General features: G+C 31.2%; 1 protein-coding gene across 1 annotated transcript in view; it reads right to left on the bottom strand.

Annotated features, from left to right (window-relative positions):
* The window catches only part of DCC (DCC netrin 1 receptor), a 58,499-nt gene extending 32,442 nt beyond the window's left edge, over positions 1 to 26,057 (bottom strand). The window contains exons 1-7 of the mRNA XM_086867433.1: positions 26,026 to 26,057; positions 25,379 to 25,517; positions 19,541 to 19,648; positions 12,466 to 12,660; positions 10,342 to 10,374; positions 6,750 to 6,803; positions 4,050 to 4,191 (exon numbers count right to left, since the gene is read on the bottom strand). Of these exons, the coding sequence (XP_086723559.1) occupies positions 4,050 to 4,191; positions 6,750 to 6,803; positions 10,342 to 10,374; positions 12,466 to 12,660; positions 19,541 to 19,648; positions 25,379 to 25,445 (599 nt within the window). The 5' untranslated portion in view covers positions 25,446 to 25,517; positions 26,026 to 26,057. The remainder of the gene's footprint in view (positions 1 to 4,049; positions 4,192 to 6,749; positions 6,804 to 10,341; positions 10,375 to 12,465; positions 12,661 to 19,540; positions 19,649 to 25,378; positions 25,518 to 26,025) is intronic.
* Between the last annotated feature and the right edge of the window lie 798 nt (positions 26,058 to 26,855).

Here is a 26,855-nt window from a genome sequence, read left to right as displayed (position 1 = left end):
AAAAAATGGGAATTTTGGGGTAAAAAAATGGGAATTTTTATGGGGAAAAATGGGGGTTTTGGCGGGAAAAAATGGGGGTTTTGGCGGGAAAAAAAATGGGCATTTTGGGGTAAAAAATGGGAATTTTTTGCATTAAAAAATGGGGATTTTTGTGTTAAAAAATGGGAATTTTTGTGTAAAAAAATGGGAATTTTTTGGGGAAAAATGGGGGTTTTGGCAGGAAAAAATTGGAGGTTTTGGGACAAAAACATGGGAATTTTAAGGAAAAAAATGGGAATTTTTGTGTAAAAAAATGGGAACTTTAGGGAGAAAAAATGGGAATTTTTATGGGGAAAGATGGGGGTTTTGGCGGGAAAAAATGGGGATTTTGGCGGGAAAAAAAATGGGAATTTTTTTGGGAAAAATGGGAATTTTTGTGTAAAAAAATGGGAATTTTAGGGAGAAAAAATGGGGATTTTTGTGTAAAAAAATGGGGATTTTAGCAGGAAAAAAAAGGGAATTATAGGGGGAAAAATGGGGATTTTTGGAGAAAAAATGGGAATTTTTGGGAGGAAAAAAATGGGAATTTTTGCATTAAAAAATGGGAATTTTTGCATTAAAAAATGGGAATTTTAGAGAAAAAATGGGAATTTTTAGGAGAAAAAAAATGGGAATATTTATGTAAAAAATCAGAATTTTTGTGTAAAAAATGGGAATTTTTTGGGGAAAAATGGGGATTTTGGCGTAAAAAAAATGGGAATTATAGGGGGAAAAATGGTAATTTTTATGTTAAAAAATGGGAATTTTTGTGTAAAAAAATGGGAATTTTTGTGTAAAAAATAAGCATTTTTAAGGGAAAAATGGGAATTTTGGCAGGAAAAAATTGGAGGTTTTGGGAGAAAAAAAATGGGAATTTTTCTGTAAAAAATGGGAATTTTAGAGAGAAAAAAAAAGAATTTTTATGGAAAAAAATGGGAATTTTTGTGTAAAAAATGGGAAATTTTGTGTAAAAAAATGGGAATTTTAGGGAGAAAAAATGGGAATTTTTGAGTAAAAAAATGGGAATTTTTGCATTAAAAAATGGGAATTTTGGGGTTAAAAAAATGGGGATTTTTTGGAGAAAAAATGGGAATTTTTGTGAAAAAAAATGGGAATTTTTGGGAGAAAAAAAATTGGGAATATTTATGTAAAAAATCAGAATTTTTGTGTAAAAAATGGGAATTTTGGGGTAAAAAAATGGGAATTTTTGTGGGAAAAAATGGGAATTTTTAGAGTTTTTTTGGGAATTTTTTGGGTTTTTTTGAAGAATTTTTTGGGATTTTTTTGGGTATTTTTTAAGAATTTTTTTTGATTTTTGGGAATTTTTTGGGGGTTTTTATGGAATTTTTTAGGGGTTTTTTTTGGGGAATTTTTAAGGATTTTTTAAGGGTTTTTAGGGTTTTTTGGGGATTCCTGATCCCCCCAAAAAGTCAAAAAAAAATCCCCAAAATCCTCAAAAAATTCCCCAAAAATTCCGAAATAATCCCAGAAAAATAAAAAAAAAATCCTAAAAAATTAAAAAAAAATCCAAAAAAATTTCCAAAAAATTCCCAAAAAATTCCCAAAAAAATTCTCAAAAATCACTGAAAAAATCCCAAAAAATTCCTTAAAAAAGCACCAAAAATTTCAAAATAACCCTAAAAAAATCCCCAAAAATATCCCAAAAAATCCCCAAAAAATCCCCAAAAAATCCCCAAAAAATCAAAAAAAATCCCAGAAAAATCCCAAAAAAATCCCCAAAAAAATCCCAAAAAATCCCCAAAAAATCCCAAAAAGTCCCAAAAAAATCCCAAAAAAATCCCAAAAAAAATCCCAAAAAATCCCCAAAAAATCCCAAAAAGTCCCAAAAAAGTCCCAAATAAAATTCCTAAAAAAATCCCAAAAAAAATCCCAAAAAAATCCCAAAAAAATCCCCAAAAAATCCCAAAAAATCCCAAAAAAATCCCCAAAAAATCCCAAAAAAAATCCCCAAAAAATCCCCCAAAAATCCCAAAAAGTCCCAAAAAAGTCCCAAATAAAATTCCTTAAAAAATCCCTAAAAATTCCTAAAAAATTCCCTAAAAATCCCAGGAAAATTCTAAAAAAAATCCCTGAAAATTTCTAAAAAAATGCCAAAAAATTCCAAATAAAATAAAAAAATTCCCAAAAAATCCCTAAAAAAAATCTCCTTAAGTTTTAAAAAATGCCAAAAAAATTCCCAAAAAATCCGTAAAAAAATCCCTAAAAAAATCCAAAAAAATGCCAAAAAAAATTTCAAAAAAAATCCTAAAAAATCCTAAAAAAATCCCAAAAAATCCCCCAAAAATTCCCAAAAATTCCAAAAAAATCCCCAAAAAAATCCCAAAAAAATCCCAAAAAATTCTCAAAAAATCCCCAAAAAACCCCAAAAAAATCCTAAAAAAATCCCCAAAAAATCATAAAAAATTCTCAAAAAATCCCCAAAAATCCCCAAAAATTCTCCAAAAATCCCAATTTTTTCCCAAAAAAATCCTAAAACAATCCCAAAAAAATCCTAAAAAATTCTCCAAAAATCCCCAAAAAATCCCAAAAAATTCCCCAAAAATTCCCAGAAAAATCCCCAAAAAATCCCAAAAATTCCCAAAAAAATCCCAAAAAAATCCTAAAAAATTCCCAAAAAAATCCTAAAAAAATTCCTAAAAATTCTCAAAAAAAATTCCAAAAAATCCTAAAAAAATCCAAAAAAAATCCTAAAAAATTCTCCAAAAAACCCCTTGAGAAATCCCTAAAAATCCAAAAAAAATCCCAAAAAAATCCCAAAAAATCCCCAAAAAATTCCCAAAAAATCCTAAAAAATTCCCCAAAAAAATCCAAAAAAATCCCCAAAATATCCCCAAAAAATCCCCAAAAAATCCCCAAAAAAATCCCAAAAAATTCTCAAAAAATCCCCAAAAAATCCCCAAAAAATCCCAAAAAATTCTCAAAAAATCCCCAAAAATTCTCAAAAAAATCCCCAAAAAATTCCCAAAAATTCCAAAAAAACCCCCAAAAAAATCCCAAAAAATCCCCAAAAATTCCAAAAAAATCCCCAAAAAAATCCCAAAAAAATCCCCAAAAATTCTCAAAAAATCCCAAAAAAATCCCCAAAAAATTCCCAAAAAATTCTCAAAAAATCCCAAAAAAATCCCAAAAAATTCTCAAAAAATTCCCAAAAAATCCTAAAAAATTCCTAAAAAAATCCAAGAAAATCCCCAAAATATCCTCAAAAAAAATCCCAAAAAATTCCAAAAAAAATCCAAAAAAATTCCCCAAAAAATCCCAAAAAATCCCCAAAAATTCCCCAAAAAAATTCCCAATTTTCCCCCTCAAAATCCCCTTTGGGAATTTCCTTACTTCCTCTTCCTCTCCTCGTTTCTCCTGGAGCAGATCCAGGCTCCGACGGCCGCGGCCACCACGGAGACGCCTCCGGATCCCCCCAAATTCCCCCCAAAAAAAATCCCTAAAAATTCCTAAAAAAATCCCAAAAAATGCAAAAAAAAATTCCAAAAAAATCCTAAAAATTCCTAAAAAAAATCCTAAAAAATTCTCAAAAAATCCCAAAAAACTCCCCCCAAAATTCAAAAAAAATCCTAAAAAAATCCTAAAAAAATCCCAAAAAATCCCCAAAAAATCCCAAAAAAATCCAGAAAAAATCCAAAAAAAATCCCAAAAAATTCTCAAAAAATCCCAAATAAATCCCAAAAAAATCCTAAAAAAATCTCAAAAAAATCCTAAAAAATTCTCAAAAAATCCCCAAAAAAAACCAAAAAAATCCCAAAAAAATCCCAAAAAAATCCCCAAAAAATTCCAAAAAAATTCTCAAAAAATCCCAAAAAAATCCCAAAAAATTCCCCAAAAATTCTCAAAAAATCCCAAAAAAATTCCAAAAAAAATCCCAAAAAATCCCCAAAAAAACCAAAAAAAATCCCAAAAAAATCCAAAAAAAATCCCCAAAAAATCCCAAAAAAATCCCCAAAAAATCCCAATTTTTTCCCAATTTTCCCCCTCAAAATCCCCTTTGGGAATTTCCTTACTTCCTCTTCCTCTCCTCGTTTCTCCTGGAGCAGATCCAGGCTCCGACGGCCGCGGCCACCACGGAGACGCCTCCGGATATTCCAAGGATGAGGAGCAAAATTCCGGTGCCTGGAGCTGAATTTCTTTGTCCAACTGGAGAATCTGGGAATGAGAATTCCATGAAAATTCCATGAAAATTCCATGAAAATTCCATGAAAATAGAAAATTAATTGAATTGGTGTTTTTTTAAAAAAAAATCCTAAAAAAATTGGGTTGAATTGAAGGAAAAATCTGAATAAAAATTGGATTATAATTGGTAATAAATTGGATTAAAATTCCTAAAATATTCCCATAAAAAAATCTCAGGAAAATCCTTTAAAAAGTCCCACAAAAATAACAAAAAAATACAAAAAAATTCCTTTAAAAAAATCCCTAAAAATTCCCAAAAAACACAGCAAAAAATTCCATAAAATCCCCAAAATATTCCCAGAAATTCCCAAAAAATTTTGTATAAAAACCCCAAAAATTCCCATAAAAATCCCAGAAAATCCCCTCAAAATTCCCAAAAAATTCCCAGAAAATTCCCAAAACATCACCTAAAAATCACCTAAAAATTCCCCAAAAATCCCCTTAAAATTCCCTCCAAATTCCCAGAAAACTCCAAAAAAATCCCCTTAAAATTCCCATAAAAATCCCAGAAAATCCCCCTAAAATTCCCTAAAAACCCCCATAAATTCCAAGAAAAATTCCCAAAAAAACCTCCCAAAAATCTCCAAAAAATCCCTCAAAAAATGAAAAAAATTCCCAAAAAATTCCCATAAAAACTCCTAAAAATTCCCAAAAAATCCAATTAAAACCAAAAACAAAGCTCAGAAAAAATCTCCCAAAAATCCCAAAATATTCCCAAAAAAAATTCCCTAAAAAATTCCCAAAAATTCCCAAAAAATCCAATTAAAATATCTAAAAAATCCAAATATAACCCCCAAAAATCCCTTTAAAAAATCCCAAAAAATCCCTAAAAACTCCCCATAAAATTCCCAAAAAGCCTCCTAAAAATTCCCAAAAAATCCAATTAAAATCCCCCAAAAAATCCAAAAAAATCCCAAAAAATCCCTAAAAATTCCCCATAAAAATTCCCAAAAAATCCAATTAAAATCCCTAAAAAAATCTAAAAAAAATCCAAAAAAATTTCTGAAAAATCCAATTAAAATCCAAAAAAATCTAAAAAAAATCCCTAAAAATTCCCAATAAAAATTCCCAAAAAAATCCAATTAAAATTCCCCCAAAAAATCTAAAAAAAATCCCAAAAAATTCCTGAAAAATCCCCACAAAAAAACCAAACAAAATCCAAAAAATTCCTCAAAAAATCCAATTAAAATAAAAAAAAATCTAAAAAAAAATCCCTAAAAATTCCCCATAAAAATTCCCAAAAAATCCAATTAAAATCCCCCCAAAAAACTCCAAAAAATCCCAAAAACTTCCCAAAAAAATCCAATTAAAATCCTCAAAAAAACCCAAAAAAACCCCCAAAAAAACCCAAAAAATCCCGAAAAATTCCCCATAAAAATTCCCAAAAAATCCAATTAAAATCCCCAAAAAAATCCCAAAAAATTCCCAAAAAATCCCCCAAAAAATCTAAAAAAAAATCCAAAAAATTCCAAAAAAATCCAATTAAAATCCCCAAAAAAATAAAAAAAAATTCCCAAAAAATCCAATTAAAATCCACAAAAAAATAAAAAAAATTCCCAAAAATTCCCCAAAAAATCCAATGAAAATCCCCCCAAAAATCTAAAAAAATTCCCAAAAAATCCCCATAAAATCCCCAAAAAATCCCAAAAATTCCCCAAAAAATCCAATTAAAATCCCCCCAAAAATCCCAAAAAATTCCCAAAAAATCCAATTAAAATCCCCCAAAAAAATCCCAAAAAATACCACAAAAAAATCCCAAAAAAATCTAAAAAAAAATCCAAAAAATTCCCAAAAAATCCAATTAAAATCCCCAAATAAATCCCAAAAAATTCCCAAAAAATCCCCCAAAAATTCCCAAAAAATCCAATTAAAATTCCCCCCAAAAAATCTAAAAAAATCCAAAAAAATTCCCAAAAAATCCAATTAAAGTCCAAAAAAAATAAAAAAAATCCCAAAAAATCCAATTAAAATCCCAAAAAAAATCCCAAAAAATTCCCAAAAAATCCAATTTAAATCCCAAAAAAATTCCCAAAAAATCCAATTTAAATCCCAAAAAAATTCCCAAAAAATCCAATTAAAATCCCAAAAAAATTCCCAAAAAAGCCAATTAAAATCCCCCAAAAAATCCCAAAAAATCCAATTAAAATCCCCAAAAAAATCCCAAAAAATTCCCAAAAAATCCCCCAAAAAATCCCAAAAAATTCCCAAAAAATAAAAAAAAATCCCAAAAAATTCCCAAAAAATCCAATTAAAATCCCCCCAAAAAATCCCAAAAAAATCCCAAAAAATCCCCCAAAAAATCCCCAAAAATTCCCAAAAATTCCCCAAAAAATCCAATTTAAATCCCCAAAAATTCCCAAAAAATTCCCAAAAAAATCTAAAAAAAATCCCAAAAAATCCAATTAAAATCCCCCAAAAAATCCCCAAAAAAATCCAATTAAAATTCCAATAAAAACTCCTAAAAATTCCCATAAAATCCTTTAAAATTCCATAAAAAACCCCCCAATTCCCAGATTTTTTTTGGGATTTACCATTGATGCTGCGGTCGATGTCCAGGGGCCAATAGGATCCGTCTCCATGGCGACCTGAGGAGAGAATTCCAGGAAAAATTGGGAATATTTTGGGAATATTCCATAAAAAAATGAAATATTCCCCAAATTATTTAAAAAATCTGGAGAAAATCTTATTAAAAAGCAAAAAATTCCATTTAAAATTCACAAAAATTCGGGGAAATTTGGAATAAAATTGGGGAAAAAAGGGGGAAAAATTTGGGAAAATTCACCCCAAAAATTCCCAAAAAATTCCAAAAATTTGGGATAAAATCCAGGAAAAAAATGGAAAAATGCCCAAAAAAAATTCCCAAAAATTCTGGGAAATTTGGAATAAATTTAAGGAAAAAAAGGAAAAAAAATTGGGAAAATTCAATCAAAAAATTCACAAAAATTTCAGGAATTGGGGAAAAAAATCCAGGAAAAAATGAAAAAAAATTCCATTTAAAATTCCCCAAAATTCTGGGAAATTTGGAATTAATTTGAGGAAAAAAAGGGGGAAAAAATTGGGAAAATTCACTCCAAAAATTCCCAAAAAATTCCAAAAATTGGGGAATAAAATCCAGGAAAAAATGGAAAAAAATAAAGAAAAAAATCCATTTAAAATTCCAAAAAATTTGGGGAAATTTGGAATAAATTTGAGGAAAAAAAGGGGGAAAAATTTGTGAAAATTCAATCAAAAAATTCCCAAAAAATTGCAAAAATTGGGGAAAAAAATCCAGGAAAAAATGGAAAAAAATCCATTTAAAATTCCCAAAAATTCTGGGAAATTTGGAATTAATTTGAGGAAAAAAAGGGGGAAAAAATTGGGAAAATTCACTCCAAAAATTCCCAAAAAATTCCAAAAATTGGGGAATAAAATCCAGGAAAAAAATGGAAAAAAAATTCCATTTAAAATTCCCAAAAATTCGGGGAAATTTGGAATTAATTTAAGGAAAAAAAGGGAAAAAAATTGGGAAAATTCACCCCAAAAATTCCCAGAAATTTCAGAAATTGGGGAATAAAATCCAGGAAAAAATGGAAAAAAATCCCAAAAAATTCCATTTAAAATTCAAAAAAATTCGGGGAAAATTGGAATTAATTTGAGGAAAAAAAGGGGAAAAAAATTGGGAAAATTCACTCCAAAAATTCCCAAAAAATTCCAAAAATTGGGGAAAAAAATCCAGGAAAAAATGGAAAAAAAAATCCATTTAAAATTCCCAAAAATTTGGGGAAATTTGGAATAAATTTGAGGAAAAAAAGGGGAAAAATTGGGAAAATTCAATCAAAAAATTTCCAAAAAATTGCAAAAATTGGGGAATAAAATCCAGGAAAAAATGGAAAAAAATCCCAAAAAATTCCATTTAAAATTCCAAAAAATTCTGGGAAATTTGGAATTAATTTAAGGAAAAAAAGGGAAAAAATTGGGAAAATTCAATCAAAAAATTCCCAAAAAATTCCAAAAATTGGGGAATAAAATCCAGGAAAAAATGGGAAAAAATTCCATTTAAAATTCAAAAAAATTTGGGGAAATTTGGAATTAATTTAAGGAAAAAAAGGGAAAAAAATTGGGAAAATTCACCCCAAAAATTCCCAAAAAATTCCAAAAATTGGGGAATAAAATCCAGGAAAAAATGGAAAAAAAATTCCATTTAAAATTCCCAAAAATTCTGGGAAATTTGGAATTAATTTGAGGAAAAAAAGGGGGAAAAAATTGGGAAAATTCAATCAAAAAATTCCCAAAAAATTCCAAAAATTGGGGAATAAAATCCAGGAAAAAATGGAAAAAAATTGAGAAAAATTCCATTTAAAATTCCTAAAAATTCTGGGAAATTTGGAATAAAATTGGGGAAAAAAGGGGGAAAAATTTGGGAAAATTCAATCAAAAAATTCCCAAAAAATTTCCAAAAATTGGGGAATAAAATCCAGGAAAAAATGAAAAAAAATTCCATTTAAAATTCCCAAAAATTCTGGGAAATTTGGAATAAATTTGAGGAAAAAAAGGGGGAAAAAATTGGGAAAATTCAATCCAAAAATTCCCAAAAAATTCAGAAATTGGGGAAGAAAATCCAGGAAAAAATGGGAAAAAATTCCATTTAAAATTCCCAAAAATTCTGGGAAATTTGGAATTAATTTGAGGAAAAAAAGGGAAAAAATTGGGAAAATTCAATCAAAAAATTCCCAAAAAATTGCAAAAATTGGGGAAAAAAATCCAGGAAAAAATGGAAAAAATTCCATTTAAAATTCCCAAAAATTCTGGGAAATTTGGAATTAATTTGAGGAAAAAAAGGGGAAAAAATTGGGAAAATTCAATCAAAAAATTTCAAAAATTGGGGAAAAAAATCCAGGAAAAAAATGGAAAAAAACCCCAAAAAAACCCATTTAAAATTAAAAAAAAAACCCAAAAAATTCCTCATAAAAATTAAAAAAAACTCCCAAAAATTCCCCAAAAATCCAATATATAAAATATATATAATTATTATTATTATTAATTATAAATAATAAATTTCTAATTGAATTATTTGGGAGTTTTTTTATGGAATTTTGTGGATTTTGGAGAAGATTTTTAAAAGATTTGGGGATTTTTGGGATTTTTTTTAAAATATTTCAAGATTTTTTGGGAAATTTGGAGATTTTTATGGATTTTATTTGGAATTATTCCCAAATATTTTGGATTTTGTGGAATTTTTTTGATTTATTTTAGAAATTTGGGGAAATTTTGGGATTTTTATGGAATTTTTGGGGTTTTTTTTAATTTTATGGAATTTTTTCTTCAATTAATTTGAGATTTTTTGGGAAATTTTGGATTTTTATGGAATTTTTTTATTTTGGGAATTATTTGGAATTTTTAGGATTTTTTCCAGAATTTTTTGGGATTTTTTTTCAAATTTTTGGGGAATTTTAGGGAAAATTTTGGATTTTTATGGAATTTTTGGGGTTTTTTTTTGAGTTTTTATGGAATTTTTTGGAATTATTTTTAAATTTTTAAGGAATTTTAAAAGAAATTTGGGATTTTTGGGGTTTTTTGAGTTTTAGGAATTTTTTTCTTAAATTATTTTGGGATTTTTTGGGAAATTTTGGATTTTTTATGGAATTTTTTTATTTGGGGAATTATTTGGAATTTTTAGGATTTTTTTCCAGAATTTTTTTGGATTTTTTTTCAAATTTTTGGGGAATTTTTGGGAAAATTTTGGATTTTGATGGAATTTTTTGGGGTTTTTTTGAGTTTTTATGGAATTTTTTGGAATTATTTTTAAATTTTTAAGGAATTTTAAAAGAAATTTGGGATTTTTGGGTTTTTTTAATTTTATGGAATTTTTTCTTCAATTATTTTGAGATTTTTTGGGAAATTTTGGATTTTTTATGGAATTTTTGGGGTTTTTTTTGAGTTTTATGAAATTTTTTCTTCAATTAATTTGAGTTTTTTTGGGAAATTTTGGATTTTTTATGGAATTTTTTTATTTTGAGAATTATTTGGAATTTTTAGGATTTTTTTCCAGAATTTTTTTGGATTTTTTTTCGAATTTTTGGGGAATTTTAGGGAAAATTTGGAATTTTTATGGAATTTTTTGGGAATTCTTTGGGAATTTCTTACCTTGGTCGTTGGGCATTTTATCTGGAATTTCTGCTGGAAAAGAAAAAGAAAAAAATTTGGGATTAGAGGCAAAAAATTGGGAATTTTTCCCTTTTTTTTTGAAGTTTTTCATAGAAAAAAAGCTCAAAATTTAAAAAAAAACCAAAATTTTCCCCCAAAATCCCATTAAAAAACCCCAAAATCCCAAAATTCCATGAAAAGCTTCAAAAATTCCTTCAAAATCCACCCCAAAATTCCCAAAAATTGAAATAAAAATTTAAAAATTCCCAATAAATCTCAAAAAAAAATGCAAAAAATATTCCAAAAATTCCATAAAACTTTAAAAATTCCCTAAATTTTTAAAGGAATCCATGAAAAATTTTAATTAATCCCAAATATTGCCCAAAATTCTATTAAAAACACTCAAAAAATTTAATTAAAATCAAAAAAAAAATCATTAAAATTCACAAATAAATCCCAAAAAATCCAATTAAATTCCCCCAAAATCCCATAAAATTCCCAAATTATTCCCAAAAAAATCCATAAACCCTCCCTAAATTCCCAATAAAACTTTAAAAAGTGTCTAAAATTCTCTAAAATATTAAAAAATATTATAAAAAGGTTTAAAAATTCCATAAAAAATTAAAAAAAAAGCAGAAAAAATTGAAAATTTCCCCAAAAAAATCCTGAAAAATCAAAAAATTTGCACAAAAAATGAACAAAATTCAAAAAATATCCAAAATTTTAATTAAGAAAAACCCAAAATTTTAATAAATATCCCAAAATTCCAAAAAAATTGCAAATAAATAAAAAAAATTTAATAAAAAATTTAAAAAAAATTCAAAAAAATTCAAAAAAATTCCAAAAAATTCCAAAAAAATTCCCAAAAAATCCCAAAAAATCCCAAAAAATTCCCCATAAAAATTCCCAAAAAATCCAATTAAAATTCCCCAAAAAATCCCAAAAAATCCCAAAAAATCCCTAAAAATTCCCCATAAAAATCCCAAAAAATCCCAAAAAATCCCTAAAAATTCCCCATAAATATTCCAAAAAAATCCAATTAAAATTCCCAAAAAAATCCCCAAAAATCCCCAAAAATCCCTAAAAATTCCCCATAAAAATCCCAAAAAATCCCAAAAAAAATCCCCATAAAAATCCCAAAAAACCAAAAAAATCCCAAAAAATTCCCCATAAAAATCCCCAAAAATCCCTAAAAATTCCCCATAAAAATTCCCAAAAAATCCAATTAAAACTCCCCCAAAAAATCCCAAAAAATTCTGAAAAATCCCTAAAAATTCCCCATAAAAATTCCCAAAAAATCCAATTAAAATCCCCCAAAAAATCCCAAAAAATTCCCAAAAAATCCCAAAAAATCCAATTAAAATCCCCCCAAAAATCCCAAAAAATCCCAAAAATTCCCCATAAAAATTCCCAAAAAATCCAATTAAAATCCCCAAAAAATCCCAAAAAATCCCTAAAAATTCCCCATAAAAATTCCCAAAAAATCAAAAAAAATCCCTAAAAATTCCCAAAAAATCCAATTAAAATCCCCCAAAAAATCCCTAAAAATCCCCGAAAATCCCTAAAAATTCCCCATAAAAATCCCAGAAAAATCCAATTAAAATCCCCCAAAAAATCCCAAAAAATCCCCGAAAATCCCTAAAAATTCCCCATAAAAATTCCCAAAAAATCCAATTAAAATCCCCCCAAAAAATCCCAAAAAATTCCCAAAAAATCCAATTAAAATCCCCCAAAAAATCCCAAAAAATCCCAAAAAATCCTTAAAATTCCCCATAAAAATTCCAAAAAATCCAAAAAAAATCCCTAAAAATTCCCCATAAAAATTCCCGAAAAATCCCAAAAAATCCCTAAAAATTCCCCAAAAAATCCCAAAAAATTCCCAAAAAATCCAATTAAAATCCCCCAAAAAATCCCAAAAAATCCCAAAAAATCCCTAAAAATTCCCCATAAAAATCCCAAAAAAATCCAACTAAAATCCCAAAAAAAATCCCAAAAAATCCCAAAAAATCCCAAAAAAACCCAATTAAAATCCCCCAAGAAATCCCAAAAAATCCCTAAAAATTCCCCATAAAAATCCCAAAAAATCCAATAAAATCCCCCAAAAAATCCAATTTTTTTCCAAACCTTTGGCTGTCCTGAAGAAAATGGGATCAGAGATGGGACCGGAACCTTTGGAATTTCGAGCTTGGATGCGGAAAAAATATCCGGAATCGAGGAGGAGATCGGGGATTTGATGGGAAAGGCGCTCGGATCCGACCGACTGCGGGATCCACTCGGCCAGAGGAGCGTTCTTGTCCAGGGAGTAGAACAGAGTGTAGGCTGGGGGAAATAACGGGAATGGCATGGGGAAAAGGCAGGAATTTTATGGAATTTTTGGGGAATTTTTTGGGAATTTTTTGGAGATTTTTTAAGGGATTTTTTGGGGATTTTTTGTGAATTTTTGGGGATTTTTTGAGAATTTTTAGGGATTTTTTGGGGATTTTTTTTGGAATTATTTGAAGATTTTATGGGAATTTTTGGGAGATTTTTCAGGATATTTTTGGGAATTTTTGGGGATTTTTTGGGATTTATTTGAGGATTTTGGGGGAATTTTTTAGGAATTTTTGGGATTTTTTAGGGATTTTTAAAGGCATTTTTTGGGGATTTTTAGTGAATTTTTAGGGATTTTTTAGGAATTATTTGAGGATTTTTGGGGAATTTTTTAGGGATTTTTTGAGAATTTTTGGGGAATTTTTTTGGATTTTTTGAGAATTTTTTAGGGATTTTTGGAGAATTTTTGGGGAATTTTTTAGGGATTTTTGGAGAATTTTTGGGGAATTTTGGGGGAATTATTGAGGGATTTTTGGAGGGATTTTTAGGGATTTTAGGGATTTTTTGGGGGAATTTTTGGGATTTTTGGGGCTCCAGCAAAGGGGGGATTTGATGGGAAAGGCGCTCGGATCCGACCGACTGCGGGATCCACTCGGCCAGAGGAGCGTTCTTGTCCAGGGAGTAGAACAGAGTGTAGGCTGGGGGAAATAACGGGAATGGCATGGGGAAAAGGCAGGAATTTTCGGGAATTTTTTTGGGAATTTTTGGGAATTTTTTGAGGATTTTTTAAGGGATTTTTTGGGGATTTTTTGTGAATTTTTGGGGATTTTTTGAGAATTTTTAGGGATTTTTTGGGGATTTTTTTAGGAATTATTTGAAGATTTTATGGGAATTTTTGGGAGATTTTTCAGGATATTTTTGGGGATTTTTAAGGATTTATTTGAGGATTTTTGCGGAATTTTTTAGGGATTTTTGGGAGTTTTTAGGGATTTTTGAAGAGATTTTTTTGGGATTTTTGGTGAATTTTTGAGGATTTTTCGTGAATTTTTGGGGGATTTTTGAGGATTTTTGTTGGAATTTTTAGGGATTTTTTGGGGATTTTTTTAGGAATTATTTGAGGATTTTTTTGGAATTTTTAGGGATTTTTTTGAGAATTTTTGGGGATTTTTTTGGGGATTTTTTGGGGATTTTTTAGGGATTTTTTGAGAATTTTTGGGGAATTTTTGGGGAATTTTTTAGGGATTTTTGGAGAATTTTTGGGGAATTTTGTGGGATTTTTTAGGGATTTTTGGGGAATTTTTGGGGAATTTTCAGGGATTTTTTGTGAATTTTTGGGGAATTTTGTTGGAATTTTTTAGGGATTTTTGGAGAATTTTTGGGGAATTTTTTAGGGATTTTTGGAGAATTTTTGGGGAATTTTGGGGGAATTATTGAGGGATTTTTGGAGGGATTTTTAGGGATTTTAGGGATTTTTTGGGGGAATTTTTGGGATTTTTGGGGCTCCAGCAAAGGGGGGATTTGATGGGAAAGGCGCTCGGATCCGACCGACTGCGGGATCCACTCGGCCAGAGGAGCGTTCTTGTCCAGGGAGTAGAACAGAGTGTAGGCTGGGGGAAATAACGGGAATGGCATGGGGAAAAGGCAGGAATTTTCTGGAATTTTTGGGGAATTTTTGGGGAATTTTTTGGGAATTTTTGAAGGATTTTTTGGGGATTTTTTGGGAATTTTTTAAGGGATTTTTGGGGGATTTTTGGTGAATTTTTTGGGGATTTTTTGAGAATTTTGGGGGATTTTTTTGGGGATTTTTTGGTGAATTTTTGGGAATTTTTTGAGAATTTTTAGGGATTTTTTGGGGATTTTTTGAGAATTTTTCGGGATTTTTTGGTGATTATTTGGGGATTTTTTTAGGAATTATTTGAAGATTTTATGGGAATTTTTGGGAGATTTTTCAGGATATTTTTGGGAATTTTGGGGGATTTTTTGGGATTTATTTGAGGATTTTGGGGGAATTTTTTAGGAATTTTTGGGATTTTTTAGGGATTTTTAAAGGCATTTTTTGGGGGATTTTTGGTGAATTTTTGGGGGATTTTTGAGGATTTTTGTTGGAAATTTTAGGGATTATTTGGGGATTTTTTAGGGATTTTTTGAGAATTTTTGGGGAATTTTGGGGGAATTTTGGGGGAATTTTTTAGGGATTTTTGGAGAATTTTTGGGGGAATTTTGGGGGAATTTTTTAGGGATTTTTGGAGAATTTTTGGGGAATTTTGGGGGAATTATTGAGGGATTTTTGGAGGGATTTTTCGGGATTTTAGGGATTTTTTGGGGGAATTTTTGGGATTTTTGGGGCTCCAGCAAAGGGGGGATTTGATGGGAAAGGCGCTCGGATCCGACCGACTGCGGGATCCACTCGGCCAGAGGAGCGTTCTTGTCCAGGGAGTAGAACACAGTGTAGGCTGGGGGAAATAACGGGAATGGCATGGGGAAAAGGCAGGAATTTTCTGGAATTTTTGGGGAATTTTTGGGGAATTTTTTGGGGATTTTTTAAGAATTTTTTGGGGGATTTTTTGTGAATTTTTGGGGATTTTTTGAGAATTTTTAGGGATTTTTTGGGGATTTTTTTAGGAATTATTTGAAGATTTTATGGGAATTTTTTGGAGATTTTTCAGGATTTTTTTGTGGATTTTGAAGGATTTTTTGGGATTTATTTGAGGATTTTTGAGGAATTTTTTGAGAATTTTTGGGATTTTTTAGGGATTTTTGAAGGGATTTTTTTGGGATTTTTGGTGAATTTTTGGGGAATTTTTTGGGAATTTTTTAAGGGATTTTTAAGGGATTTTTTGTGAATTTTTGGGGATTTTTTGAGAATTTTTAGGGATTTTTTGGGGATTTTTTTAGGAATTATTTGAAGATTTTATGGGAATTTTTGGGAGATTTTTCAGGATTTTTTTTTGATTTTTTAGGGATTTATTTGAGGATTTTATGGGAATTTTTGAGGAATTTTTGGGATTTTTTAGGGATTTTTGAAAGGATTTTTTGGGGATTTTTTGGTGAATTTTTGGGGATTTTTGGTGAATTTTTGGGGGATTTTTGAGGATTTTTGTTGGAATTTTTAGGGATTTTTTGGGGATTTTTTAGGAATTATTTGAGGATTTTTTGGGAATTTTTAGGGATTTTTTTGAGAATTTTTGGGGAATTTTGGGGGAATTTTTTAGGGATTTTTGGAGAATTTTTGGGGAATTTTCAGGGATTTTTTTGAGAATTTTTGGGGAATTTTTTGGATTTTTTGGGGGATTTTTTCGGGATTTTTGGAGAATTTTTGGGGAATTTTTGGGGAATTTTTTAGGGATTTTTGGAGAATTTTTGGGGAATTTGGGGGGAATTTTTTAGGGATTTTTGGAGAATTTTTGGGGATTTTTGGTGAATTTTGGGGGATTTTTTGAGAATTTTTGGGGGATTTTTTGGTGAATTTTTGGGAATTTTTTGAGAATTTTTAGGGATTTTTTGGGGATTTTTTGAGAATTTTTCCGGAATTTTTGGGGATTATTTGGGAATTTTTTTAGGAATTATTTGAAGATTTTATGGGAATTTTTGGGAGATTTTTCAGGATATTTTTGGGAATTTTGGGGGATTTTTTGGGATTTATTTGAGGATTTTTGAGGAATTTTTTGAGAATTTTTGGGATTTTTTAGGGATTTTTGAAGGGATTTTTTGGGGATTTTTGGTGAATTTTTGGGGGATTTTTGAGGATTTTTGTTGGAATTTTTAGGGATTATTTGGGGATTTTTTAGGATTTTTTGAGGATTTTTTGGGAATTTTTAGGGGTTTTTTTGAGAATTTTTGGGGAATTTTGGGGGAATTTTTTTAGGGAATTTTGGAGAATTTTTGGGGAATTTTTTAGGGATTTTTTGAGAATTTTTTGAGAATTTTTGGGGAATTTTTTAGGGATTTTTGGAGAATTTTTGGGGAATTTTTTGGGGATTTTTGGAGAATTTTTGGGGAATTTTGGGGGAATTTTTTAGGGATTTTTGGAGAATTTTGGGGGAATTTTGGGGGAATTTTTTAGGTATTTTTGGAGAATTTTGGGGGGATTTTGGGGGGATTTGAGGGATTTTTTGAGAATTTTGGGGGAATTTTGGGGGAATTTTTTAGGGATTTTTGGAGAATTTTTGGGGAATTTTGGGGGAATTATTGAGGGATTTTTGGAGGGATTTTTCGGGATTTTAGGGAATTTTTGGGGAATTTTGGGGAATTTTTAGGGAATTTTTTGAGAATTTTTTTCAACACTTATTTTGATTTTTTTTTTCTCATTTTTAAGGGATTTTTTGGGGTGGTTTTTAGGGATTTTTAGGGGATTTTTTGGGATTTTTATAAGAATTTTGGGGGGATTTTTGGGAGATTTTTTTTTTATTTTTGGGGATTTTTTAGGAATTTTTTGAGGATTTTTTTGGATGATTTTTAGGGATTTATTTGAGGATTTTTAGGGAATTTTGTGGAATTTTTAGGGATTTTTTTTGTGATTTTTTCCCGAATTTTTCGACAATTTCTTGGAATTTTTTTCCATTTTTTCCACGAATTTTTAACATTTTTAAAAGAATTTTTTGGAGATTTTTTTTTTCATTTTTTAGGAATATTTCCACTCATTCCCACTTTTTTATTTCTTGGAATAACCCAAAAAAAACTTGGAATTTTTACCATTGAGGATTTGGGGAATTTTTTGGAAATTTTTAAGAATTTTTTTAAGAATTTTTGGGGTTTTTTTAAGGGATTTTTTTGGGATTTTTTGTGAATTTTTATGGAATTTTTTGAGAATTTTTGGGGAATTTTTTGAGAATTTTTTTCATGACTTATTTTGATTTTTTTTCTGATTTTTAAGGGATTTTTTGGGCATTTTTAGGAATTTTTTGAGGATTTTTGAGTGATCTTTTAGAAATTTTTCAGGGATTTTTGGAGGATTTTTTGGGAATTTTTTGGGATTTTTATAAGAATTTTGGAGGGATTTTTGGGAGATTTTTTTTTTATTTTTGGGGATTTTTTAGGAATTTTTTGAGGATTTTTTTTGATGATTTTTAGGGATTTATTTGAGGATTTTTTGGGAATTTTTTGAGAATTTTGGGGATTTTTTAGGGATTTTTTGGGGGATTTTTTAAGAGTTTTTTGGGGAATTTTTGAGAATTTTTTGGGGAATTTTTTGGAGATTTTAGGGAATTCTTAGGGAGATTTTTTTAGGGATTTTTTTGAGAATTTTGGGGATTTTTTTGAGGATTTTGGGGAATTTTTTTTTGATTTTAGGGGAATTTTTGGGGGATTTTTTAAGGGTTTTTTGAGAAATTTTGGGGAATTTTTAGGTAATTTTTTGGGAATTTTTTTCATGTCTTATTTTGATTTTTTTTTGATTTTTAAGGGATTTTTTGGGCATTTTTAGGAATTTTTTGAGGATTTTTGAGTGATTTTTTAGAAATTTTTCAGGGATTTTGGAGGGATTTTTTGGGAATTTTTTGGGATTTTTATAAGAATTTTGGGGGGATTTTTGGGAGATTTTTTTTTTATTTTTGGGGATTTTTTAGGAATTTTTTGAGGATTTTTTTGAGGATTTTTAGGGATTTCTTTGAGGATTTTTAGGGAATTTTTTGTGAATTTTGGGGATTTTTTAGGCATTTTTTTGGGGACTTTTTAAGGGTTTTTTTGGGGAATTTTTGAGAATTTTTTGGGGAATTTTTTTGAGATTTTAGGGAATTCTTAGGGAGATTTTTTTAGGGATTTTTTGTGAATTTTTAGGGAATTTTTGGGGAATTTTTTTTGATTTTAGGGGAATTTTGGGGGGATTTTTTAAGGGTTTTTTTGAGAATTTTTGGGGAATTTTGGGGAATTTTTAGGTAATTTTTTGGGAATTTTTTTCATGACTTATTTTGATTTTTTTTCTGATTTTTAAGGGATTTTTTGGGCATTTTTAGGAATTTTTTGAGGATTTTTGAGTGATTTTTTAGAAATTTTTCAGGGATTTTTGGAGGATTTTTTGGGAATTTTTTGGGATTTTTATAAGAATTTTGGGGGGATTTTTGGGAGATTTTTTTTTATTTTTGGGGATTTTTTAGGAATTTTTTGAGGATTTTTTTTGAGGATTTTTAGGGATTTCTTTGAGGATTTTTAGGGAATTTTTTGTGAATTTTGGGGATTTTTTAGGCATTTTTTTGGGGACTTTTTAAGGGTTTTTTTGGGGAATTTTTGAGAATTTTTTGGGGAATTTTTTTGAGATTTTAGGGAATTCTTAGGGAGATTTTTTTAGGGATTTTTTGTGAATTTTTAGGGAATTTTTGGGGAATTTTTTTTGATTTTAGGGGAATTTTGGGGGGATTTTTTAAGGGTTTTTTTGAGAATTTTTGGGGAATTTTGGGGAATTTTTAGGTAATTTTTTGGGAATTTTTTTCATGACTTATTTTGATTTTTTTTCTGATTTTTAAGGGATTTTTTGGGCATTTTTAGGAATTTTTTGAGGATTTTTGAGTGATTTTTTAGAAATTTTTCAGGGATTTTTGGAGGATTTTTTGGGAATTTTTTGGGATTTTTATAAGAATTTTGGGGGGATTTTTGGGAGATTTTTTTTTTATTTTTGGGGATTTTTTTTCGGAATTTTTTGAGGATTTTTTTTGATGATTTTAAGGGATTTATTTGAGGATTTTTAGGGAATTTTGGGGAATTTTTAGGGATTTTTTTTGTGAATTTTCCCTGAATTTTTCAACAATTTCTGGGAATTTTTTTCCAGTTTTTCCACAAATTTTAATATTTTTAAAGGAATTTTTTGGACTTTTTTTTTTCATTTTTTAGGAATATTTCCACTCATTCCCACTTTTTTTTTTCTTGGAATAACACAAAAAAAACTTGGAATTTTTACCGGTGATTTTCCCGTTGGCTTCCAGCGGTGGCTGCCAGCTCAGCACCACATTCCGAGGTTTTCCCTCCCTGGAAATCGCTGTCAAATCCTTGGGAGCAGAACCTGGAGCTGAAAAAAATCGAGAATTTTGGGAAAAAAAATAAAAATTGGAAATTTCCAGGAAAAAAATTGGAATTTTCTGGCCAAAAATTGGGATTTTCCAGGATTTTTGGCCTTTTTTTCACTTTTTTAAAGAGAATTTTGTGGGTTTTTTCCAATTTTTCCATAAGAATTCTAAAGTTTTTCCCACTTTTCCATGAAAAATCCCATTTTTTCTCCTTTTTCCATGAGAATTTTGTGGATTTTTTCCCATTTTTCCAGGAAAATTCCCATTTTTTACCCCCATTTTTTTGGAGAAATTTCCAGGATTTTTCCCATTTTCCCCCATTTTTCCAAGAAAATTCCATTTTTTTCCCACTTTTCCATGAGAATTTTGAGGATTTTTCCCATTTATCCCAAAGAATTCCAGGATTTTTTCCCTTTTTCCAAGAAAATTCCATTTTTTCCCACTTTTCCATGAGAATTTTGAGGATTTTTCCCATTTATCCCCAAGAATTCCAGGATTTTTTCCCTTTTTCCAAGAAAATTCCCATTTTTCTCTGAGAATTCCCATTTTTTTTCCACTTTTCAGAAAAATTTCCTCAATTTTTTCACCTTTTCCGGAACTTTTCCATTTTTTCTCCATTTTTCCAGGGAAATTCCAGAGATTTTCCCATTTTTCCAAGAAAATTCCCATTTTTCCCCCAATATTCCAAGAAAATTCCCATTTTTCCTTGAAAATTTCCAGGATATTTTACCCCTTTTCCCAGACAATTCCAAGATTTTTTTCCCCCTTTTCCTGGAAAATTCCAGAAATTTTTCCCCCTTTTCCATCTTTTCCTTGAGAATTCCCATTTTTTCCCTCTTTCCCAACAAAATTCCAGGAATTTTTCCTTTTTATCCCAATTTTTCCCTGGAAATTCCCGATTTTTCCCATTAAATTCCCAATTTTCCCCCTTTTCCACAGGAATTTCAGCAAATTTATATAAAACCCAGCTCAAATTTCCCCCAAATCCCAAAAAAAAAATAAAATAAAATCCCCAAATCCATAAAAAAATCCGGAATTTTGGGATTTTCGGGATCAAATTTTTAATTCAGGAAAAAAAAACAGGCCCAGATTTCTCCTCACAATAAAATCCGGGAATAAAAACGGATTTAATTCCAAAATAAGGAAAAATCCATCCCAAATTTTTCCTGGATTATGGATCAGGGAAAATTCCAGACTGAATTCCATCAAAATCCCAAAATCTTGGAATTTTTGGATGGAATTTTTCCCTCAGGAAAAAAACCAGGCCCAAAAACCGGGCCCAAAACCAGGCCCAGATTTCTCCTCACAATAAAATCTTGGAATAAAAACGGATTTAATTCCAAATTTTGGGAAAATTCACACTGGGAATTCCAATGGGAGAAATTCCAGACTGGATTCCACCAAAATCCCAACATTTGGGAATTCAATGAATTTATTTTTCCCTCAGAAAAGAATCAAAATAACCAGGCCTAAAGACCAGGCCCGGATTTCCCCTCACAACAAAATCCTGGAATAAAAATGGATTTAATTCCAAAATCAGGGAAAATCCATCCCAAATTTTTCCTGGATTATGGATTAGGGAGAATTCCAGACTGGATTCCATGGAAATCCCAAAATCTGGGAATTCCTGGATGGAATTTTTCCCTCAGGAAAAAAACCAGGCCCAAAAACCGGGCCCAAAACCAGGCCCGGATTTCCCCTCAGAATAAAATCTTGGAATAAAAACGGATTTAATTCCAGATTTTGGGAAAATCCAGACTGAGAATTCCAATGGGGAATATTCCAGACTGAATTCCATCAAAATCCCAAAATTTGGGAATGCTTGGAGTTGATTTTTCCCTCAGGAAGGAACCAAAATAAAATGAAACCAGGCCCAAATTTCAGGCCTGGGTTTCTCCTCACAATAAAATCCAGGAATAAAAATGGATTAAATTCCAAATTTTGGGAAAATCCAGACTGAGAATTCCAATGGGAAAAATTCCAGACTGGAGTCCATGGAAATCCAAAAATTTGGGAATTTCTGGATGCAATTTTTCCCTCAGAAAAGAAGAAAATAAACCAGGCCTAACAACCAGGACCGGATTTCTCCTTACAATAAAATCCAGAAATAAAAACAGTTTTAATTCCAAATTTTGGGAAAATTCACACTGGGAATTCCAATGGGAGAAATTCCAGACTGGATTCCACCAAAATCCCAAAATTTGGGAATTCAATGAATTTATTTTTCCCTCAGAAAAGAATCAAAATAACCAGGCCTAAAGACCAGGCCCGGATTTCCCCTCACAACAAAATCCTGGAATAAAAATGGATTTAATTCCAAAATCAGGGAAAATCCATCCCAAATTTTTCCTGGATTATGGATTAGGGAGAATTCCAGACTGGATTCCATGGAAATCCCAAAATCTGGGAATTCCTGGATGGAATTTTTCCCTCAGGAAAAAACCCAGGCCCAAAAACCGGGCCCAAAACCAGGCCCAGATTTCTCCTCACAATAAAATCTTGGAATAAAAACGGATTTAATTCCAAATTTTGGGAAAATTCACACTGGGAATTCCAATGGGAGAAATTCCAGGCTGGATTCCACCAAAATCCCAAAATTTGGGAATTCAATGAATTTATTTTTCCCTCAGAAAAGAATCAAAATAACCAGGCCTAAAGACCAGGCCCGGATTTCCCCTCACAACAAAATCATGGAATAAAAATGGATTTAATTCCAAAATCAGGGAAAATCCATCCGAAATTTTTCCTGGATTATGGATTAGGGAGAATTCCAGACTGGATTCCATGGAAATTCCAAAATCTGGGAATTCCTGGATGGAATTTTTCCCTCAGGAAAAAAAACAGGCCCAAAAACCGGGCCCAAAACCAGGCCCAGATTTCTCCTCACAATAAAATCTTGGAATAAAAACGGATTTAATTCCAAATTTTGGGAAAATTCACACTGGGAATTCCAATGGGAGAAATTCCAGACTGGATTCCACCCAAATCCCAACATTTGGGAATTCAATGAATTTATTTTTCCCTCAGAAAAGAATCAAAATAACCAGGCCTAAAGACCAGGCCCAGATTTCCCCTCACAACAAAATCATGGAATAAAAATGGATTTAATTCCAAAATCAGGGAAAATCCATCCCAAATTTTTCCTGGATTATGGATTAGGGAGAATTCCAGACTGGATTCCATGGAAATCCCAAAATCTGGGAATTTCTGGATGGAATTTTTCCCTCAAAAAAAACCCAAAATAAAATAAAAACAGGCCCAAAAAACAGGCCCAAAACCAGACCCAGATTTCTCCTCACAATAAAATCTTGGAATAAAAACGGATTTAATTCCAGATTTTGGGAAAATTCACACTGGGAATTCCAATGGGAGAAATTCCAGACTGGATTCCACCCAAATCCCAAAATTTGGGAATTCAATGAATTTATTTTTCCCTCAGAAATGAATCAAAATAACCAGGCGTAAAGACCAGGCCCGGATTTCCCCTCACAACAAAATCATGGAATAAAAATGGATTTAATTACAAAATAAGGGAAAATCCATCCCAAATTTTTCCTGGATTATGGATCAGGGAGAATTCCAGACTGGATTCCATGGAAATCCCAAAATTTGGGAATTCCTGGATGGAATTTTTCCCTGAGGAAAAAAAACAGGCCCAAAAACCGGGCCCAAAACCAGGCCCAGATTTCTCCTCACAATAAAATCTTGGAATAAAAACGGATTTAATTCCAAATTTTGGGAAAATTCACACTGGGAATTCCAATGGGAGAAATTCCAGACTGGATTCCACCCAAATACCAAAATTTGGGAATTCAATGAATTTATTTTTCCCTCAGAAAAGAATCAAAATAACCAGGCCTAAAGACCAGGCCCGGATTTCCCCTCACAACAAAATCCTGGAATAAAAATGGATTTAATTCCAAAATAAGGGAAAATCCATCCCAAATTTTTCCTGGATTATGGATCAGGGACAATTCCAGACTGAATTCCATGGAAATTCCAAAATCTGGGAATTCCTGGATGGAATTTTTCCCTGAGGAAAAAAACCAGGCCCAAAAACCGGGCCCAAAACCAGGCCCAGATTTCTCCTCACAATAAAATCTTGGAATAAAAACGGATTTAATTCCAAATTTTGGGAAAATTCACACTGGGAATTCCAATGGGAGAAATTCCAGACTGGATTCCACCAAAATCCCAAAATTTGGGAATTCAATGAATTTATTTTTCCCTCAGAAAAGAATCAAAATAACCAGGCCTAAAGACCAGGCCCGGATTTCCCCTCACAACAAAATCATGGAATAAAAATGGATTTAATTCCAAAATCAGGGAAAATCCATCCGAAATTTTTCCTGGATTATGGATCAGGGAGAATTCCAGACTGAATTCCATGGAAATTCCAAAATCTGGGAATTCCTGGATGGAATTTTTCCCTCAGGAAAAAAAACAGGCCCAAAAACCGGGCCCAAAACCAGGCCCAGATTTCCCCTCACAATAAAATCTTGGAATAAAAACGGATTTAATTCCAAAATAAGGGAAAATCCAGACTGAGAATTCCAATGGGGAATATTCCAGACTGAATTCCATCAAAATCCCAAAATTAGGGAATGCTTGGAGTTGATTTTTCCCTCAGGAAGGAACCAAAATAAAATAAAACCAGGCCCAAAAAACAGGCCCGGGTTTCTCCTCATAATAAAATCCGGGAATAAAAATGGATTAAATTCCAGATTTTGGGAAAATCCAGACTGAGAATTCCAATGGGAAAAATTCCAGACTGGAATGCATGGAAATCCTAATATTTGGGAATTTCTGGATGGAATTTTTCCCTCAGAAAAGAAGAAAATAAACCAGGCCTAACAACCAGGCCCGGATTTCTCCTTACAATAAAATCCAGAAATAAAAACGGATTTAATTCCAAATTTTGGGAAAATTCACACTGGGAATTCCAATGGGAGAAATTCCAGACTGGATTCCACCCAAATCCCAAAATTTAGGAATTCTATGAATTTATTTTTCCCTCAGAAAAGAATCAAAATAACCAGGCCTAAAGACCAGGCCCGGATTTCTCCTCACAATAAAATCCTGGAATAAAAATGGATTTAATTCCAAAATCAGGGAAAATCCATCCCAAATTTTTCCTGGATTATGGATTAGGGAGAATTCCAGACTGGATTCCATGGAAATCCCAAAATCTGGGAATTCCTGGATGGAATTTTTCCCTGAGGAAAAAAAACAGGCCCAAAAACCGGGCCCAAAACCAGGCCCAGATTTCTCCTTACAATAAAATCTTGGAATAAAAACGGATTTAATTCCGGATTTTGGGAAAATCCAGACTGAGAATTCCAATGGGAGAAATTCCAGACTGGATTCCACCCAAATACCAAAATTTGGGAATTCAATGAATTTATTTTTCCCTCAGAAATGAATCAAAATAACCAGGCCTAAAGACCAGGCCCGGATTTCCCCTCACAACAAAATCCTGGAATAAAAATGGATTTAATTCCAAAATCAGGGAAAATCCATCCCAAATTTTTCCTGGATTATGGATCAGGGAGAATTCCAGACCGGATTCCACCAAAATCCCAAAATTTGGATCGAATTTTTCCCTCAGAATAAAAAAAAAACCAAAAAAAAAAATCCAGGCCCAATTTCCACCAAACCCTCCTCGATTTTCTTGGGAATTTTTTCCTTTTGAATCCCTGGAATTCCCAATTTTTTTGGGAATTCTGCCTCACCTGCCTCGTGGGTTGTGGCGTGAGCTGTCATGCTCCAAGTGCTGGAACGTCGTCCTTTGGTCACCATGACTGAAAATTCGTACCTGGTGTTCGCCCTCAGGCCCGGCACCGTGTGGCTCAAAGCCGTGGTATCTGCTGACTTTAAAAATAAAAAAAAAACAAATTTTATCAATATTTTTAATTTCCCTTTTTAAATCCTATTTCATTCTAATTTTTTTCTATTTTTTTCCCAATTTTTTTCTAATTTTTTCCCAATTTTCCCCCAATTTTTTCCCCAATTTTTCCCCAATCTTTCCCATTTTTTTCTCTTTTTTTCTCCAATTTTTTCCCAATTTTCCTGAATTTTTTCGTGAATTTTTTCGTGAATTTTTTCCCAATTTTTCCCAATTTTCCCCCAATTTTTCCCCAAATTTTCCCCAATTTTCCCCCATTTTTTCCCCAATTTTCCCCCCAATTTTCCCCCAATTTTTCCCCAAATTCCCAAAAAAAGAGAAAAAAAATTTGGATTTTTTAGAAATTCATTAAAAAATCCCCAAAAAATCAGAAAAAATTGGGATTTTTTTTTGAAATTGATGAAAAAAATCCCAAAAAATGTGGAATTTCTTGAAAAAATTTGGGAAAATTTTGGAAAATTTGGGATTCCTCACCTTGTACTTGGAGTTCCCGGGGTAGCTGCTCCTCCAGCCATTTCCCCAATTTTCCACCAATTTTCCCCCAATTTTTTCCCCATTTTTAACAAATTTTTTCCCAATTTTTCTCCAATTTTCCCCCAATTTTTCTCAAATTTTTTTCCCAATTTTCCTGAATTTTTTCCCCAATTTTCCCCCAATTTTTCTCCAATTTTCTCCCAATTTTCCCCCAATTTTTCCCCAATTTTCCCCAATTTTCCCCCAATTTTTTCCCAATTTTTCCCCAATTTTTCCCCAATTTTTCCCCAATTTTTCCCCAATTTTCCCCCCAATTTTCCCCAATTTTTCCCCAATTTTTTCCCCAATTTTTCCCCAATCTTTCCCATTTTTTTCTCTTTTTTCCCAATGAATTCCCAATTTTCCCCCAATTTTTCCCCAATTTTTCCCAATTTTCCCCCAATTTTTTCCCCATTTTTACCAAATTTTTTCCCAATTTTCCTGAATTTTTTCCCCAATTTTCCCCCAATTTTCCTCCAATTTTCCCCAATTTTCCCCCAATTTTTCCCCAATTTTTCCCAATTTTCCCCCAATTTTTTCCCAATTTTTCCCCAATTTTTCCCCAATTTTCCCCCCAATTTTCCCCCCAATTTTCCCCAATTTTTCCCCAATTTTTTCCCCAATTTTTCCCCAATCTTTCCCATTTTTTTCTCTTTTTTCCCAATGAATTCCCAATTTTCCCCCAATTTTTCCCCAATTTTTCCCAATTTTCCCCCAATTTTTTCCCCATTTTTACCAAATTTTTTCCCAATTTTCCTCCAATTTTCCCCCAATTTTTCCCCAATTTTCCC

Source organism: Cyanistes caeruleus, chromosome Z, assembly GCF_971803275.1.
Source record: "Cyanistes caeruleus chromosome Z, bCyaCae1.hap1.1, whole genome shotgun sequence".
NCBI classification, from domain to species: Eukaryota; Metazoa; Chordata; class Aves; order Passeriformes; family Paridae; genus Cyanistes; species Cyanistes caeruleus.
This window is presented reverse-complemented; position numbering and strand designations above follow the sequence as displayed.